Source organism: Anguilla anguilla, chromosome 8 (assembly GCF_013347855.1).
Source record: "Anguilla anguilla isolate fAngAng1 chromosome 8, fAngAng1.pri, whole genome shotgun sequence".
NCBI classification, from domain to species: Eukaryota; Metazoa; Chordata; class Actinopteri; order Anguilliformes; family Anguillidae; genus Anguilla; species Anguilla anguilla.
Window position 1 is genome coordinate 48,353,092 of NC_049208.1, and position 18,278 is coordinate 48,371,369.

Sequence of the window (18,278 nt, forward strand, 5' to 3'; positions counted from 1 at the left end):
AAAATGTGAAACACAATAGTCTATAATCCTTGAAAGGAAATATTGCTGGATTTTGTTACAGAATGACAAGAAAGCACAATTAGGTCAGTGAAAAATATCATATCATTTCTTAGTGCAAGGGGGGAATTGGAGAAATAGGACTTACAATGGCAACAACTATACACTGGCTTAAACTTACAAAATATGGTCGAAAACAACCTGAATTAATTTGTTTGAGTGCTTTATGTAACAAGTGGAACAACAACCAGCAATGATTGATCAGATTCTCTTGTGGCAACATGACTGCATATGAACAGTCTTCTTGAAAGATGTCACATTTTCAACAGGGGATGGACAACTCCTCCAGTTACCCTGGTTCAATTAGCTAATCACCTGTATATATCAACACTTGTTCACCTGCAGATTACGACAGAATAAAATGTCTTAAATTGGGACTCAAAGTTTCTTAAAGAGGCATATTGTATAGTATCATTCATGAGTTCATCAAGATATTTGGTGAAAAAGTCTAATCATTTTTGGGGAAAGTTAGGTCAGGTAAATTATTTGGGCAATAAAATAATTAAAAGCAGAAATGGACTTGAAGTTTAGTTAATTGAATTAACTTGAAGTCTTAATTTGGTCGCTACTGCTCACACTGTCTTGGAGGCTGTGGGGTGGTGCGTCCATCTAAGGCAGTTGTCCAGAAAAGCACAACACCAGTCCTGGAAGGCAAATCCATGTGCTGGTTTTTCTTCCAACCAATTACCTTAGTTTTATCTTTCTGACAGTTCTATAAACTACACTGGTTCTCGCCTATATTTGAGCATAGTAAAACCTTTAGGATACACTTGCAGTTTGCAGCTGTAACTGGTGTGTATAGAAATGCAGCTCAAGATATGACTGAGCTAATTAAATAATTAAGAATGAAAGTTAGTACAAAATCCTGAAACGGATCGCCCCTTGTTGTTTATTACTGATGTAATCACTTTGAATCAGTGGTTTGTATTAAACAGCAGGTCTTTCCTTTTTTATGCTTACAATAGTCTCGTTGAATAAATGGGAAATCTGTGGCAGACTTATTGCAAAGCTTGACCTAGATATTGTGCAATCTGACAAGGGAACACCAGAAAAGATTTAGGATCAGTAGTCCTCAATCCTGGTCCTGAGTGGCTGTATTGCACTGATTAAGAAACTGGATTTGTGAACAGAAGATGGTATGTTTAAGTCCCAAGTATAATGTCTTAACCTGAATTATTTAACAGGATATTCCCAGCAGTATACGTTTATAAAATTTAAAAAGTAACCTCTGTTACTTTGGATGTCAGGATTTAGGAATAAGTACTGTAAGGTCTGCCTAGTATTTACAGGAAATTGTATGGGTTGGCTACTGCCGATTTGCTTTGTTGTTTAAAAATACTTGACCGATTTGTCGTGTTCCAGGCAGAGCCGAACCCCAAGCCAATCGCGAGCAGAAGGGAGGAGAATAGAGAGAGGAGCAGACGAGAGTGCAACAGAGTACCCTGGGATAGGCTTCGCCTCCACAGAAGAATCGACGCGGAGCGAACGTCACTGTTCTGTTGCAAACAGAAGGCTTTCATTGCGCAACGCTTCCTGTTACTGCGGACGCGATTCCCCGACACTGAAACGCCAGATTGTCATATCTAAGACTGGAGCAGGTGAGTGATACGGATAGACTGACTGTCACTGTCCAGCAGCGTATGGGTGTTTAACGCACAAGCGAGAGTCAGGCTAACAAGATATTTTGGCACAGCTTTCGTTTCAGCCTCGCAGTTTATATCCGTTGGTATCTACATTATTACAGGCAATTCTTTGCGCATTGGACGTCAAGGTTTTGTTGTTGTTGTTGTTGTTTTGCACGAATCTTGTTGCGCTACGGATCCAAAACTGGCAGGGAAAACTGTGGATCAAGTTTCAGAATTAGTTTCTCTTTGCAGAAATGTGAAAATTACATAGGCCTAATCTGTTATTCATGTTGGATCTTATTTTAAAAATAAATAAAGACTGGCATCATTTATGCACTGAACACTATACTTCCTGATATTTTAAAAATAAATAAATAAAGACTGAACCAAACTTTGCTTGTTCAAAGTTGTTTGTTTGGGGGATGTGTAACTTAGGAACACATACTCCAGTTCCAATCTTGATTCACTGAACACAAGACTTTTACCTGAATCCTGATATTGTTTGGAAAATTAATCAATTTTGAACCCTCTCTTCCCTCAGACAGGTTCAGCCAGGATGCCTTTGTCTGTGACTAAGGGTGAGGGCTTCACAGTCTTCACTGTGACCTCTGACCCCGGAAGGAATTGGCCCCTGCTCTGCCAAGTTTTCACCACCTTGTGCTGCAGTCCTGTGTGCGCGGTGTCCGGAAGGCTCCGGAAGCTCATGGCTGGCCCCCAGTCGGCTTTAGCAGTGAGTGCCATGCTCTGTTTACAAATTCATGACCCTGGCTTCCCTGTTTGTTTCAATACATATTACCATCCTTCAATAATGTATCTTCAGCTTAAAATGAATATGTCTATGCAAATTTTAAAAAATCCCAGCCATTTACCTAGCTTAGTATTTAATGTGTAATACAGATCTAGCTGTTGAACTGGCCAATGGCCACAGTTTGACGAAGCTGAATGTTGTTATTTTTGTACACATTTGTTCGTGATTGATAAATTAACAAGAATGTTGTGCATATATTATTAGATCTCGAAGTGAACTGAATGTTTCCTGGAGGATGTCTGTCAGTGTGAACCTCTGGGAAAGTGCACAGTTGGACAAAAACAAAATCCAGCCAAAACACACAACCATGGCCATGTCCGAAACTGCTGTCTTGCCTCCTATCGAGTATACAAGTTGCATGCGTGAAGATTTTCTACAATCTTCCAGACCTGCTGCTGTCAGAGCTTGCAAGGCAAGAGGAAGGAGAAGGGGGTGGGGTGGGGGTAGACGGAAGGGAGGATGACAGGCAAGCCACTACTTCTTCTGTGAGAAAATCTGACTCTTGGAAAACAACCTCCCAAAGGTTACCTTTAAGAGAGACATGGATTGTGCCTGGGCCAAAAGGGTTCAAGAAATATAACCATTTTATTTTGGGTATATCTTTTCCAGGTTTGTGTCAAAAAAAGGGGGGTGATACATAAGGAGTTAATGGGCTTCTTCTCTGCCTTAAGTAAAAAAAACAAGAAAAACCCTCAAATGGCCTAATACTTTTGGCCTGTACCATATGTATGTGTGTGTTTTTTCTGGTCAGCGACAGACACAAGAAACAAAAGTACTGACTGATTTAACTGGATTAAGCAACCGCAATGGCGGATTTACACTGCATTTATTGTGACTTCTTCACTGCTGTCTTCGTCTTCCTCACTGGCACTGCTGATTCCTCAGGCGAGATGGCGCTCCTAACGCGCTCTCTGTGATTGCATCATCTCGTCAGTCTGGTGCTTACGCAGCGGCGGATAGGAGGGCCTTTCCTTAGAGACCTGACGCCTTTCTTCATCCCGGTGTCTCTTCACAGACGGTGCAGATCATGATGGGACTGCTTACCTTGGGCCTGGGGGCAGTGCTTTTGAGCGTCTACTTTGGCCCGTATTACATGAGGAATATTTGCCCCCCCTACTGGTTGGGCCCGATTGTGAGTCTGCCCCTCCGTGACTTCGCGTGGACCTGTTTGACTATGCTGGCCTGCAGGAGGGCGGCCCAACCCTGTTCCTGGAGATCTACCGTCCTGTCGGTTTTCACACCAACCCTGACGAAGCGCACCTCATTCTACGGCTAGATATCTTGTTGGTCTGCTGATTGGTTGACTCAGTCTTGCCTAATAAGCGTTGAAATGAAAACCTACCGGATGGTAGATGTTCAGGAACAGGGCTGAGCAGCCCTGGCCTACAGTATTCAAAACTAGTATAATACTGCATTCTTAATCTAAAGTAAGTAGCACAAAGTAAATGGAGATTTTACATTAATCATTGGTGCACCAGACTGTTCAGGATACGATTGCATTTCACCTGTAAATATTTATGTTAAAACTTGAGAGTCAAAACAAATCTGAATATACAGAAATGTAACAGTGTAGACCTGTGATTTCTAAATCTTTTCAAGTGCTTGAATTGGTAGTTATGATTATGTTTACCACTAGTTCACAACCTGTTTGCTAAATATTCTTTAACACATAATTCATGCGTAGCTGTATATTAATGAGTTTCTGAGCACCTAAATAACCTCTTCATGTTAATTTAAGTGACTTAAAAGTGAATAGAAATGTCTTGTAGGCAGATAAAAATGTTGGTTTCCCAAATTTAAGCAACAGTAATTTCTTCTCTTTTGACAGTTCATTGTCTCTGGAATACTTTGCCTTTTTGCGGAAAGGTTTCCGAGCCCTTGCTTGGTGAGTGGTCCAGCTGTTTTCTGCTTGGAATGAGTGATCTCTCCCCACACGCACAATTCTAATGGCATCTGCTGTTGATAAGCTTGTAGCTATTATCTAGCCTGGGTATATGTAACTGGATTTAGAAATTTGACATTTTCAAGAACCGTCATGTCAGGATTTTGAAAAAGAAGCTTCTAGAAAAGCATTTACTTGTCTGTATGCACTGTACTAGGTGCACAGCACACACCAGGGAGCACGCAGCCTTTTATAAGAAGAACCTGTCGGTGAGTAGTGCATGACTGGAAGTTGTAGACGGGTGAATCGCTCTTCTCTGATTGGCTCCTGCAGGTGTCCATGACCGTGGCTGTGAATCTGCTGAGCTCGGCGCTCGCGGTGGCCGCCATCGCGCTGTACGTGTTTGACGATGGGCCGAGGATGGCGGACGCGTGCGTGACCTATGACCCGTCCGACCGGTACGACTCCGAAGACGACTTCGGCGTCCGACGCATGGCGAACCTGACGGCGGAAGCCAGGGGGCGCCGCGAGAGGAACTTCCAGCTTTGCCGCACGTACCGCGGAGCAGCCCTGGTGGGTGGAATTCAGCAGACTTCAGTATTTTCCCAGAGGGGGACAAACTGGGACACTTTTTAGGCTGTTCAGAGGTGTACCCCAGTTAAGACGGTGGGGCGGAATAAATGTCCAGTGGAAGTGCGGAGAAGAAATTTGGATAGGAGGGAGGGAGGGAAGTGCCTTTTGAATGATGGCTCTGCAGAGGGGGAGGCTAAAGCTGTAGAGCAGGATTCAGAAATTCCCCTGCTGGAGGGGGGTCTGTAGGGTTTGTGTTTGTCTTTTTTTTTTGTGTGTGTGTGGTTTCCCTTCGGTCTTTGAAGGGACCTTCCAGAACAGATGTTTGAGATGCCCGCTGTGGGTGGATTGATCTGAGCTTATTCCCTCCTCCCCCCAGCCCATAGTGTTTGGCCTGAAGGGGCTGCTGGTGGCCTGTGCTGCTCTTCAGCTCTGCGTCAACATCAGCGCGGCGGTTTTGGCTATAAAGGCCCTGAAGAAGAACAGCGAGGGAGAGGTAAGTGGGCCTTGAAACAGTGTAGCCGTCCTGTGTCGTTACCTGCTGCATAAATGTGTGTGTGTGCGTGTGTGTGTGTGTGTGTGTGTGTGTGCACGTGTGTGCATGTGCATGTGAGAGTTTTAATTGACTTGCTGGTCTGGTCTTGTATTGTATCTCAAAGCAGGTCCCTGAGGTTAAGCAGCCACTCATGGAGGAGGTGACAGCCAATCCCGTTGCTTAGAGGATGCCCCGCCTTAACTACTGCCACCAATCACTTTTGCCTGTGTATCCAGGCACTGCAAAGCCTCTATCGCTGCTTCAGTATTGCTCAAAACTAGAAGAGAATTTGTATACGTTTCTCGACAAGGTGACTGATTAGTTTGCGTGCTCAAGCTGCAATGACATCCAAAGAGCTTTTATATGCCTTTTCTATGCAGTGTTTTTCTTTTATTATTAGGGTCAGACGCCACGAATGGCTCAGCATTTCTGTCTATGCGTGTGTTGAGAGCATAGCTCTCTGGGCTCCTTCTTTGTCTGACAGTCGCAGAAGTCGTTGAGAACGGCGGCCGAGAAGGACCTTCCCGCCGGAAGAGAATAAACGGCGATATGTTTAAAACGTTCTCCCTGTTTGTCTCGTTCCTCAGAGAGTGCGTTTCCGGGCGCTCCTGTAGATTTCAGACTTTGTTTCGGAGGGCCGACGCGCCTCGGCCACAAACTGGCTGAATCACGAATGAAGTGTGCAATCGCAGGCCTACGGTCTACAAGCACGCTGGCTGACCGTCACTGTTCCACGCAAAAGGCCTTATTTCCTCCAGTGGGAACTCATGGATAGTCGCACCGCAATATAATCCAAATAAAATAAAGATGGGCGTTCCAACAGTCCTTGTTTGGGGAAACTAGCATTGCCCAACGCCCAGTTCAATTGACTGCTTTCTGTATTCATTACATTAATTTTGCATGACCAAAGATGTATGCATTTCACATTTCACATTTGCTCAGTGTGTCACAGCTAATTGCACTTTATCAAACCTAGTTGAAGGACTGTCATCACTCAAAATCAGTTCTTGCAGTTGATAAGTAATGTTCCTTGTGTGCTGTTTTTTTTTTTTTTTGGGGCCGAAGCCCGTTTTTACATACCAAAAAACCAATCCTTTATTCCAGATCCAAAAATCCAATCCTTAATCCAGTACCATGAGCCAATGCAAACCCAATCGAGCCGAACTAGCCGAACCGAACCTATAGCCACTTCTGGCAACCGGTCCTAAACACCCGAAGGGGCGCTCTCTCAGCCCCAAGCCGGATCAGTGGTATCTGTTCAAGTGCTGCTCCAGGCCTGGGCTGAAAATCTTTACGGGCGGTCGCGGACAACACCGAAGCGCACAGGTTTCATACATGATCACCGACCCGGCGCCGATCGCAGCCAGAAGGCCGAGGAGCGACGCGTGCTCTCTCTGAGGGCCTCACGTATCTACCGCTGTGTGTGCATCACTGGTATTGTACGCATGCATAAAGTTTATCTCCAAGGCGGTATTCTATATTTAATCCTTTATCTATCTGGTACGGGGCTTAAATAATCTCGTCAATGTAAACACAAAACAGTACACAAATATACAGAGGTCCCAGGTGATCTGTCAAAAAGGGTCTGTAATGTCAAACACCTTTTGCAGTACTGCTTTTGTCTTTCAACTCATTTTGTTACTGATTTTGTGTTAAAAGTATACTTTTTGTGTGTTACAAAGGGAGACTTTTTAACACAGACTGTTAGGTGTGTTGCCCTTAATCAGACATGGAGGTGTGTTAAAAAAATGTGTTGGTTTTCACACATCTGTTTTGTGAGCGTGGTTTCCACTGAGATTTTAATCTGAAATTTCACTGACTGACTGCTGAGTGTCAGTATGGCATGCCTAAAATCTACTTTCTGGTAAGATACCTGCGGTTACAGAAAAATACGTAGGCTGGGTTTCTCGTGAAAAATAAAAAAAAGCATTTCATCGTACTGTTATCACTGCAAGATCATTTGAGACTCCGGTTACAAGCAGAGATTGTCCAATCACAAAGGCAGAGATTAACCAATCACAGGCAGAGGAGGAGAGATTCACATTACCCCAGCAGCTGGGCAGTGAAGAGCGGACGGAGAGCTCTCACATCCAAACTCCTCCTGCTCCGGAAGGATCTTCGCAGAAAAGTGCGACAGAAACATTCGCAGTGCAAGAGCGCCTTATTGCCGGAAAGCAGGAACAGGTGAGAGAAGCACAGAGCGCTGTTGCTGTTCAGAAATGCATAGGAGGCCGAGGGACATAAAGAAACAGGATATTATGGCGCAGATTTGGTTTCAGGCTGTCAGTTGGTCTCTGCTTGTTTCTGAGGTCATTGTTTGTGATAATTAATTGCGATGATCTTTCATTTTTGCACAAATATTCGTGTTACGCCACTGTTCCCAAGACTTGACACGAAAAACTCTAAATCCTGTTTCGGGCTGAGTTTCTTTGTCTCATTCAGAAGAGAAAACATTGTTGGATCTTTACTACAAGGAAGTGAACGTAACACTTAAAGTAGTGATGACACTTAAAGTAAAATATGCAAATGCTCATGCATGCAACCACAACAAAAACCTGCTGGCCTAGTTTTTTCTGTTCTCAAACATGGATTCTGGATCGTTCATGAAGTCCAAATGTGAGACACACTGGAATAAACCCTAAAATGGGAACTTATCGAAACATACAATTTAAAAAGTAGAACATCAAAAAGATTTTCCTATTTACAAACACACACACACACTTCTTGTTTACAACCAACAGCTTTGTGTGACTAGGAACACACCCAAGCCCTTCACCGTATCTTCATGTACACTAACAGAAAGAACTGTTCCTGATGTTGTAATGGATTTTAAACCCTCTCCTTCCTTTAGACGGTGTGACAGGATCCAGCCAGGATGGCTTTTTCTGTGACAAAGAGTGAGGGTACCACAATCTTCACTATTCCCTCTGACACAGAAAGCTCATGCCCCTTACTGTGCCAGATCCTGGGGAACTTGTGCTGCAGTCCCACATGTCTGGTGTCTGGAAGAAATCGGAAGGTCATGGTTGGCACCGTGTCGTCATTAGCAGTGAGTGTTATGCCCCCCTCCCCCCTCCATGCACACACAGGTGCCCACACACACATGCACGCACGTACACGCACACACACGTACACGCACACACATGCATGAGCACACACACGCACATGCATGTACACACACGCGTGCACACACATAAGCACGCACACACACAATCTCTCACCACACGCACGTACACATGAACACACACATACACGCACGCACACGTACACAAATGTATGGCTCTTATATTCAACGCCCCCCCCCCCCCCCCCGCCCTTTGGTATAGTACAGTTGTAGTTATTTGACATGTTGATGTGACGCAAAGTGTGAATGATGACATTGTGAGATGGTAAGATAAAAGAACACAGGGCCAAGTGACTTGAAACAATTTTGGAGACATTGGGTAGCACTGCTTTGGAATACAGCTTCTTTATTTTCTGTGAGGCAAGATAGCCTATATTGTTTGTAGTACAGTAACTTGGCGTCATTTTGATATCAATACTTTTAATGGCAGGCCTAGATTTAGCCAGTTTGAATGAATGAATGACCTATAGACAGTGCTTTGTAAGTGTGAGTAACTTGGCATTTTTGTACTTTGCAAATGTGTTTTTAATGAGATATCATTTCTTTTTGCACTGTGTTAGTAATGAGTAAGTGATAATAATAATTCATATATAAATGACAGGCATGCACTTGCACTCGCAGAATGACGACACAGGTCTTCCGGTGCCACAGATTTTAATGAAAAGAAGCAGTTCTATTTCACTGCAAACAAAAATATAATAGCTTTTAGCTGACCACATACGGAGATGCTCGCTTTGAGCTGGCTTAGCTTGCTAGTATTCCAGTAAAGCTTGCTACCAAGCATGTTACAATACTGTTCCGTATAGCACTGTGTGGTGTGGGGATGGCTGGTTTAAGCAGCCACACCTGCCCTGGGTCAAGCTAATTAGACCTGGCTAGTTAGATATTTGGTTATGAATTAGATAATTGGCCAGGCTAATTGGGCCCAGGAACAGGGGTGGCTGCACCTGTGCGTAGTGAGTTAATCAGTGCGCACAGGTTAAATCTGCCATGGATGTGGACTGCTGGAACATCATCTCCCTGTGTCTCTGTGCTGGAGGGCCCCTTGGAAAGCCACTTCGGTGGCCTGTGGCAGGCTTGTTTGTCACACACTGTTTTTCTCTTACAGAAATGATTGTCATGAAAAGTAACGAAGCCACATTTTTACAACGCATAAATAAGCATTATAACATGGTTCATGAAGAACCCACTGTAATGTAGCAAACTAACCATGTGAACAACAATGTAGTCTGGCTAGCACAGAAGTTATATTACTAACCAGTTTAGCCAACATTATCTTAGAACATTCTTGTGTATAAGCATGTAAAATTCAACAGGAATTCATGCGCACACAAAGTATAGAAAATTTGTGCTGCGGCTACCACAGAGGCTAGTTATATTACTAACCAGTTTAACCAACATTATCTTCCAACACTGTTGTAAGGTAAGCATGTAACAGTAAACAGGAAATTGTACGCATACTAAAACTATTGAAAATTCGTGCTTCATACGATCTTACCAGTAAAGCTTGCTACCAAGCAAGACGTCCTGTGCCTGCGAATCTCACACTGACTGGCGGCCACTGTCAGCTGGCGTCAGCTGGTATCGCACTGGCTAACAGAGAAACAAAAAGATTCTTGCAGTAATATGTATCTCCTGAAAAACAATGTACAAGAATGGGAAGTAATGGTAAATGATAAATGGACTGAATTTATATAGCGCTTTTATCCAAAGCACTTTACAATTGATGCCTCTCATTCACTAGAGCGGTTAGGGGTTAAGGTGTCTTGCTCAGGGACACTTCGACATGCCCAGGGCGGGGATCGAACCAGCAACCCTCCGACTGCCAGACAACCGCTCTTACCTCCTATGTCGCCCCCAACATTAAACACTCTGAAAATGCCGAAAGTGGAACTGTCCCGGAAAGATTATACAGATGCAAAAGCAATAGTTAAAATGTCGTATTTTTAGTTAGCGAGCAAGCCATTGTACTGAGTTCACAGATTTTCTGCAGGAATTGAATCCGGGTGTCTCAGTCCTGTAAACAGTTCCAATCAAAAGACAAAGGCAGGACCAACTAGGCTATGAGGGAAGTAGACATCAGAGATGCTAAGTTGTACTGTTTTAAACATGCGCACTTGTATATATGATCATTTTGTGTTTGCATCCAATGACTTTATTGGTTCATGTATGTAAAATGACCAATGGAGAGACATATTCTTTGTGGGCTAGGAGCATTTGTGACAGGAAGAAGAAGATATAAGGAGAAAACGCAAAATCCCCTTAGTTTGGGGCTTTATTGTGTGGATATGTGAAGTTGTTTATGTATTCTGTCTGTTGAAATGAGACAGAATGTACATTAAATTAATTTTTTAAGGGCCGAGAGTCTGTGGCTGTTGCGGTTATTTCTGTGGGGAACCCCGAAAAGTGCCAAACTCTCGGTGCTGTATAGGTATGGGGCATGCCCCCGCCAAGGCGTAACTTGGCTGGATGGCATACCCGCCTTCCCAATATTGCCGTTCCTTAATAATGCACATTGAGCTTCTCTGTGAAAATAAGTGAATACATATTCTGAGCAGTTTAAATCACTGTTAGCATTTAATATACCACACAGATCAAGATATCTGGGACTATTTATGGAAAGGTAGCTTATTCATTCCCTGTGTAAAGTTTACTTTTAGCATTTTCTTTGATGAAGTGGTTTGCATGTTTCAGCGATGGGACGGCTCGCTCTACGCAGGGAGGGAGCCTGAAGCCTTTGGCACAGAGGCCCAGCCTCTCCTCCACTGTGCACCATCACGTCTGTCCCCGATGCGCGTGTGCGTGTGCATGTGTGTAATCTCTCCTCTGTCCCGCGTGTGCGTGTGTGTGTGTCCGTCCGTGCTCGTACTTGTACTTGTGTGTGTGCGATATCTCTCCTCACGCATGTGTGAGTGGAATGAACCGACGTATTTCCTCATCCTGTTGTCCTCTCACAGACGGTGCAGATCATGGTGGGACTCTTAACCATCGGTTTTGGAGCAATCCTCTTGATCCTGTACAACGGGCCCTATTTCATGAACTACAACAACCCCCCCTACTGGCTGGGAGCCGCTGTGAGTCTGCCTTTTTCATTTAACACGGATCCATTTGAACGTGTTGGTCTACAGCACTGGTCCTCAGTCCTGGTCTTGAGTGTAGCACAGTGGGTAAGGAACTGGGCTTGTAACCGAAAGGTCGCAGGTTCGATTCCCGGGCAGTAGGACACTGCTGCTGTACCCTTGAGCAAGGTACTTAACTGAAATTGCTTCAGTATATATCCAGCTGTATAAATGGATACAATGTAAGAATGCTATGTAAAAGTTGTGTAAGTCGCTCTGGATAAGAGCGTCTGCTAAATGCCTGTAATGTAAATGAGCTAGCTTTTGTTGCTAATTAGTAATTAGCACGTGTGTAGCATGGCAACTGATCGGTTAAAGCTGTTGATTACACAGCTAACTCAAGTCAGCTGGTTTCTTTGGTCCGAATCGTTTGCTGATCTTAGGCGAGAACTAAAACATGCAGACTCTGTCGCTGTCCAGGTGCAGGATTGAGGACCACTGGCCTACAGTAAGCAGAACTAGCATCCCAGCTAACGCAAAACATTCACACAATGTCACTGCCATGTAGTCGTAATGCTACAACGTTGATTAAACATTCCAGTAACACTGAGAACATTTTGTGTTAGCTGGGATACTATATGTTCTTAGTCGTAAGAAGCTCAAAGTAAACAGGGATTTTGGCTGTTGGTACACCAGTCTGATCATAGAAAGATGACACTTTATTTTCTTGTAAATAGCTGAATTAAAACCGAAGAATTAAAAACAAATCTAAAGCCACCAACTACCCCAAGTTCAGTCTTGCTGAATATTTTATAAAGTGTGCCTATTAAATTGGTAGCAGTAAACTAAGTTAATGATTTCCACCTATGGTTAAATTACCAGTGAATTTAAGCAACAGTAATTTCTTCTGTTTTGACAGTTCATTATCTCTGGGATATTTACCATTTTTGGCGAAAGGTTTCCGAGCGCTTGCTTGGTAAGTAGTCCAGCTCTTTTGTGCTTGGAATGGGCCGTCTCTCTCCACACACAGCTTTAATGGCATCTGCTCTCATCGTCTTGTAGCTGTTATATCTAGCCTAGATATACGTTTCCGAATTTTCTAATTTCATTTTGAAAAAGAGGCTTCTAGAAGCGTTTACTTGTTTGGATGTACAGTACTAGGTGCACAGTATGAGCACACAGCCTTTGAAAGAAGAACTTCCCTGTGTGTGGCTAATGTTAGCTAATGACTGGGTTCCAATGCACAATGGGTGGGAGGATGGAAGTTGTCCTTGGACCTGTAGAGGGAAGACAGCTGTTCTCTGATTGGGTTCAACAGGTGTTCCTGACCTCGGTTGTTAATATGACAAGTGCCATCTTTGCTGTGGTCGCGATCGTGTTCTACGCGGTGGTGTTTGACAGGATGTGCTATGAACGTGGCGATTACAACGACTACCGCAACAACGGATATTACGGTACCGTGAACTTGACAGACTTGGTACGGAAAGCGAATGACCCCAACCTGCAGTTGTGCCGGATGTACGAGCGTACCGTACTGGTAGGTTTTCACATCACCGCCCTTCATCAAATGCGCTATTCTCTGGTTTGAAGCAGTAGGCTAATTCTGATAAGCGGCGAAGTAGAATATTCACCATTCACCAAGCGTAATAGCGGACGCAACCCACATGCTCTCCGTCAGTGGCACTTGATTGATAGTTCCCCCTCTCTCAGCCCGTAGCGATGGGCGTGAATGTGTTGCTGCTGGTCACTGCTGTTCTCCAGCTCTGTGTCAGCATCAGCGTGGCGGTTTTGGCGATCAAGGCAGTGGAGAAGAAGGACGAGGAGAAGGTAAGATGTCCAAAAACACAGCGCTGCCATACTGTGTCAGTCGGTGTTTGAAAGTGAAAATAGAGCACAGTTATCTATTTCTTTATTTTTTAAAAGGCCAGTCATTGTGGATTGCAAGCTGAGGGCTGTCTTAGTCTGTGTGTCAGAGGTAAAAATACTTTGAACTTTGATTTATTTATTTGATTTAATTTGGTTTTTATTTAAATATATTCATTATCAATTAAATCGTCGAATTGGTTGATAGGCCGAGAAATCTGTTGGATCAACTTTAATAAAGTGTACAACTCACAACCAGATTCAAATTAAGGAATTTATTAAATTGCAAAAATAATATTCAGATTACCTTAACGAATAATTAATGGACAGGGTACAGTCAGGCAAGAAATGAATGAAGTAAAAAGCCAAACCACTGCTTGATCACAGATCAGAATGCAAAAGCTAAAAGACAGCCTAGTATTCTAAAAAGTCTCCTAACATATTGGGAGGTTGATCCAAGAGGTTGGTCTGCCTATCAACAAATTAGGCAATTTAACTGATAATACTTTTAATAATGACCAAATTAAATCAAATAAACATATATATTATATGTTGGATAAGTGACAAGTTTTAACTGTAGATGCACTTGTGTAAGTATTCAGAGGGCCGAACATTAGCTGTTCAAATGGCTGGATTCAGAAGATGAAAACATTCTACTCAATCCTCACTGTCCTGACAAAGGCATTAAATTATTTCAATTAAAGTACCTGACCCAAGTTGTGTGTGTGTGTGTGTGTGGACAGGTATTACTATCTTTGTGAGAACCAAATGTCCCTACAACAATAGAAAGATGAGGAAAAGTATGCAAGGTGGACACCTTTTGTCGGTCCCCACAAGTTCAAGAGGCTGACTTAGGGTTAGGGCTTAGGGTTAGGGTTACAATTAGTTTAAGGTTAGGGTTAGAGGTTACGAATGAATGAATGTAGTCAATGGGCAGTCCTCACAAGTATAGCAATAAATTATTGTTTGGACGTGTGTGTGTGTGTGTGTGTGTGTGTGTGTTGAATGTTTAATTGACGTGCTGGTCTGGTCTTGTGCTATATCTCAAAGCAGGTCCCTGAGGTTCAGCAGCCACTCATGGAGGAGGTGACAGCCAATCACGTTGCTTAGAGGAAGCCTCGCCTTAACTACTGACACCAATCAGTGATCACTTTTGCCTGTGTATCTAGATACAGCAAAGCCTCTATTGCTGCCTCTGTGACAAATTCATTAAAGTGCCCCGTGGAGTATCAAAACGATTTTACTCAAAACTACAACAGAATTGACATGCATTTCTTCTTTGGATGTTAGGCCTATGATTGGAAAACATTTTGGATGCACACTGAAATAATCTTCAATTTGACTTTCTCTGCAGACGTGAATCTATGCCAGAGGAGCCACGAGTAGGCTATTTGATATATAGCACTTGGTATTTCTCTGTTTTTATACATTTACCTTTTTTGGAAGATAGCTCATGAAAAAGGCATAGCACCAAACCATTTATCTCTGGCTTTAACGATTCAAGGACGTTTGCGTAAAGAAGTCTAATAATTAAACATTTTCTGGGGATTGTTTTGGCATTTAAGTCTCTGCAGTAATATGTATGTAGTTATACAACTCGCAACTTTTCAATATATGAATTGATCAGTTGTCAGAGCAGAGCTGTAGAAAGCCTGGGGGAAAACCACATGGGGGTGGGTCTACATATCTATACATTTTTAACTAAAAAACCTGCCTGTCTGCCTGAAATTATGGGCACTTATATGGATGCATTCATTTCCGATATGTTATACAATGTCTTTTTTCTGGGTTCGTGAACAAATTAAATCTCTTTTGCCAAATGGGAAAATTAGTGTGTCTTGCAAGTCTCTTACTAATTAGACAATGTAGTTTTTCAACCAATAATAATCCCTTTTTTCTACTGATGAATGCCTACTGTGGTGTGGGGATGGCTGGTTTAAGCAGCCACACCTGCCCTGGGTCAAGCTAATTAGACCTGGCCAATTGGATAATTGGTGAAGAATTAGATAATTGGCCAGGTCTAATTGGACCCAGGAACAGGAGTGGCTGCACCTGTGCGTAGTGAGGTAATCACTGCGCACAGGTTAAATCTGCCATCCCCACCCACACCAGGAGCTCTCTGTCATGACAGGGTTTAACATCTGCTCATTTGGCTATACCATCTTGCCAAACCCTCGTGGAATAAATGTGGACTGTTTTAACATCATCTCCCTGTGTCTCTGTGCTGGAGGGCCCCAAGGAAAGCCACTTCGGTGGCCTGTGGCAGGCGTGTTTGCCACACCTACATTTCTGAATGTTGTATGTATAATTAAATAAATCCGCTTCTACGTGATGCATTCTGCAGGACTTACGTGATATAGTTTTTCTTTTCTGAAGCAGCTGTCGCAGTAGGTGTACATAAATCTTTTTTTTTTTTTGTGGCTAGACCGCAACAGCGGGGCCAGCCCTACAAACGCGAATGTCTATGACTGAGTGATGAAGTTACACCATTGGTCGGTTGAGTTATGACTTCACACCATTGGTTGGCCGGTCCAGCCATATACTATGTTTTAACCTGGTCTTGTTTTGTATTTATCAGATCATTAAAAAGGACATTTGATTTCCCACCCTAATTTAAGGCCCACCACTTTCAACAGTTTTCAACTCCTGCTGAAAAACTCTGCTACGCATTTTGAAATTATTGATCCTTAAGTGGTAACACAATGCAGTTATCCTGGATCTGATATAATAAAGTCAGGTGTCCCCGTGGGTTTCCTTCGGGTACTCCGGTTTCCTCCCACAGTCCAAAGACATGCAGGTAGGCTGATTGGAGACACTAAAATTACCTATAGGTATGAGTGTGTGAGTGAATGGTGTGTATGCCCTGCAATAGATCGACGGCCTGTCCAGGGTGTATTCCTGCTTCTCACCCAATGCACGCTGGGATAGGCTCCAGCACCCCCCACGACCATGCCCAGGATAAGCGGGTATAGATAATGGACAGATGATCATTATCATGTTCCCCAGAGCCGATGTACGTGTGAGCACTGACTTCTTTTTGCACACTAGGAGAACCACTATACAGCTCCATGGGGGGAACCAACAATGTGTGGCATTTAGCAGTTGACCACAGGCAGCTATAGTGGAACAAACTGCTTCCTACCAATCAGGATTAGAGGGAAAAGAGAGAGAAGAGGTAGTAGTATTTAGTCAAAAGAATGAGAAAAAAATTTTTAGGGCCAAGAGTAATTGATAGTTCCCATAGTTAACTACACTTAAAAATGACAAAAAAAGTAATGACAAAAAAGTAAAACTACAAAATTGAATTAAACTACTAGTTAAATTAGTGTAGTTGAACTATCCCCTAACACTCACCATTAGATTACCATCATGTCTTGTTTCACACCAGCTGTACTGGGTAAATGAATTGCAAGTTTCAGACTTTCAGGTGCAAAGTTAACTAGTAAATACACTGACAGCCACCGTGTGATTCCCACACCTCATTAAACATTCAGAACAAAACAAAAATATCTAGTGCAAGGCAAACACACAACCCCCATGGAAACTGTGCATTCGCAAACTGCATTAAGCTCACTTGAGATGTCAGGCGAAGACTTTATGGAAAGTTATCTAAAGAAGGGTTTACTTTTCTGGACTGAGGTGTAAGATTCTCAGCAAGCTTTCATTCCAGGAGTTGGTGTTGAAATTTCCTGAAAGCAGAGATTCAGCAAAAACTTTGCTATTCAGATGGCAATAATAAAAAAAGAAGGTAAGTCACAGTCAACAACAGCAACAAAAGGAGCCACCATTTTGTTCTTAAGCAACAGAAATATTATATTGGTCTGCAATTTAATGTCTTATAAACGTATAACAACTGCTTAAGGAAGGTGGTTCTGTGAGAGTGCAGTGAAGTACAGTGCATGCAGCTCCATGTTGGTACCACCTCTGAATTTGAAATGAAATATTGTTCTTTTCAAAAAGCATAGCAATGGATTCATGTGCAATCAAGCCCTTTGGAACACACACACACACACACACACAGCCAGAGATTTATGAAACAGCTAAGGATAAAATTTTAGTCATGCCACACTAGCCTTGTAGTATTAATAACAAAAAAGATAGTGATCTATCTTTTGGCACTACTTACACATCTAGCTATGCCCATTTGAGCAATAGCCTTTTTTTTTGGAGTATTTGAAGATCTTACCACTGGCCATCAAAAGAGGACATACCCTCCCCCTGGACCCCTCACCCTGCCCTGCCCCCTGTATGTTATGCGGCGCAGTAGCCTAGTTTTGGTTATAGCCTGCCAACGTCTTGGAATTATAACGTGTGCTCTTCTGTTCTTTTCTTGCTTTAGTATTCATTTTATAAAATGCTAAGCATTCGTGCTGGGACAGCATATTACGTACCAAAACATTCAAACGGATTAATTCGGTTGCTGAATATTTTCTTCCGGATTTTCTTTGTTAGCCCGTTGTAATTGACTCAAAACGTTTGATACAGTTATGTGAGGTATGCGGTAGTTCTGCGTAATTCACATTGGTGATACAGTAAAAGCAAACTGGAAATCACCTTCCGCACTTTTTGTCAGGGTAAAATAACAGGTTAATTCTAGTAATCGTCCCTTTAGCTTTTTCAGACTGCCGCAATTTTACTCTGCCATTCTTCAATTCCACAAAAGACCAGGAAGACTATGGACTAATTTATGGTGCATGGTTCGCATCTGGAGGGCACACTTCGCTGCTCGGCTAGCAGTAACTTCGAAGGAAAGCA

The 18,278-nt window shown here is 43.0% G+C and overlaps 1 protein-coding gene and 1 long non-coding RNA gene across 6 annotated transcripts; one reads left to right on the forward strand and one right to left on the reverse strand.

The window, feature by feature from the left end:
* Positions 1–1,458: 1,458 nt before the first annotated feature.
* On the forward strand, positions 1,459–15,351 carry LOC118233120. Of its 5 annotated transcripts, none has more exons than XM_035428487.1 (7): positions 1,459–1,655; positions 2,224–2,412; positions 3,506–3,622; positions 4,319–4,375; positions 12,979–13,197; positions 13,371–13,487; positions 14,574–15,351. In XM_035428487.1, the coding sequence occupies exons 2-7, from the start codon at positions 2,239–2,241 to the stop codon at positions 14,631–14,633; spliced, it is 744 nt and encodes a 247-aa protein (XP_035284378.1). In that variant the 5' UTR covers positions 1,459–1,655; positions 2,224–2,238; the 3' UTR covers positions 14,634–15,351. The 5 variants fall into 5 exon arrangements, with proteins under 5 accessions (XP_035284378.1, XP_035284380.1, XP_035284377.1 ...); XM_035428489.1 differs by having other exon boundaries at positions 14,577–15,351; XM_035428486.1 differs by lacking the exons at positions 12,979–13,197; positions 13,371–13,487; positions 14,574–15,351 and adding exons at positions 4,706–4,945; positions 5,322–5,438; positions 5,605–6,040 and having other exon boundaries at positions 1,480–1,655.
* On the reverse strand, positions 15,317–15,990 carry LOC118233122. The gene is made up of 2 exons (XR_004766452.1): positions 15,805–15,990; positions 15,317–15,434 (listed from the first exon to the last, which is right to left on the reverse strand). It is a non-coding gene; the product is annotated as an uncharacterized LOC118233122 (long non-coding RNA).
* Between the last annotated feature and the right edge of the window lie 2,288 nt (positions 15,991–18,278).

Excerpts from the sequence above, each read along its gene's own strand:
- LOC118233120 (XM_035428484.1), top strand. The coding sequence starts at position 2,239 with ATGCCTTTGTCTGTGACTAAGGGTGAGGGCTTCACAGTCTTCACTGTG. Across the intron at positions 2,413-3,505 it reads GCCCCCAGTCGGCTTTAGCA|ACGGTGCAGATCATGATGGG; the intron begins GTGAGTGCCATG and ends GTCTCTTCACAG. Across the intron at positions 5,439-5,601 it reads AGAAGAACAGCGAGGGAGAG|CAGGTCCCTGAGGTTAAGCA; the intron begins GTAAGTGGGCCT and ends TGTATCTCAAAG.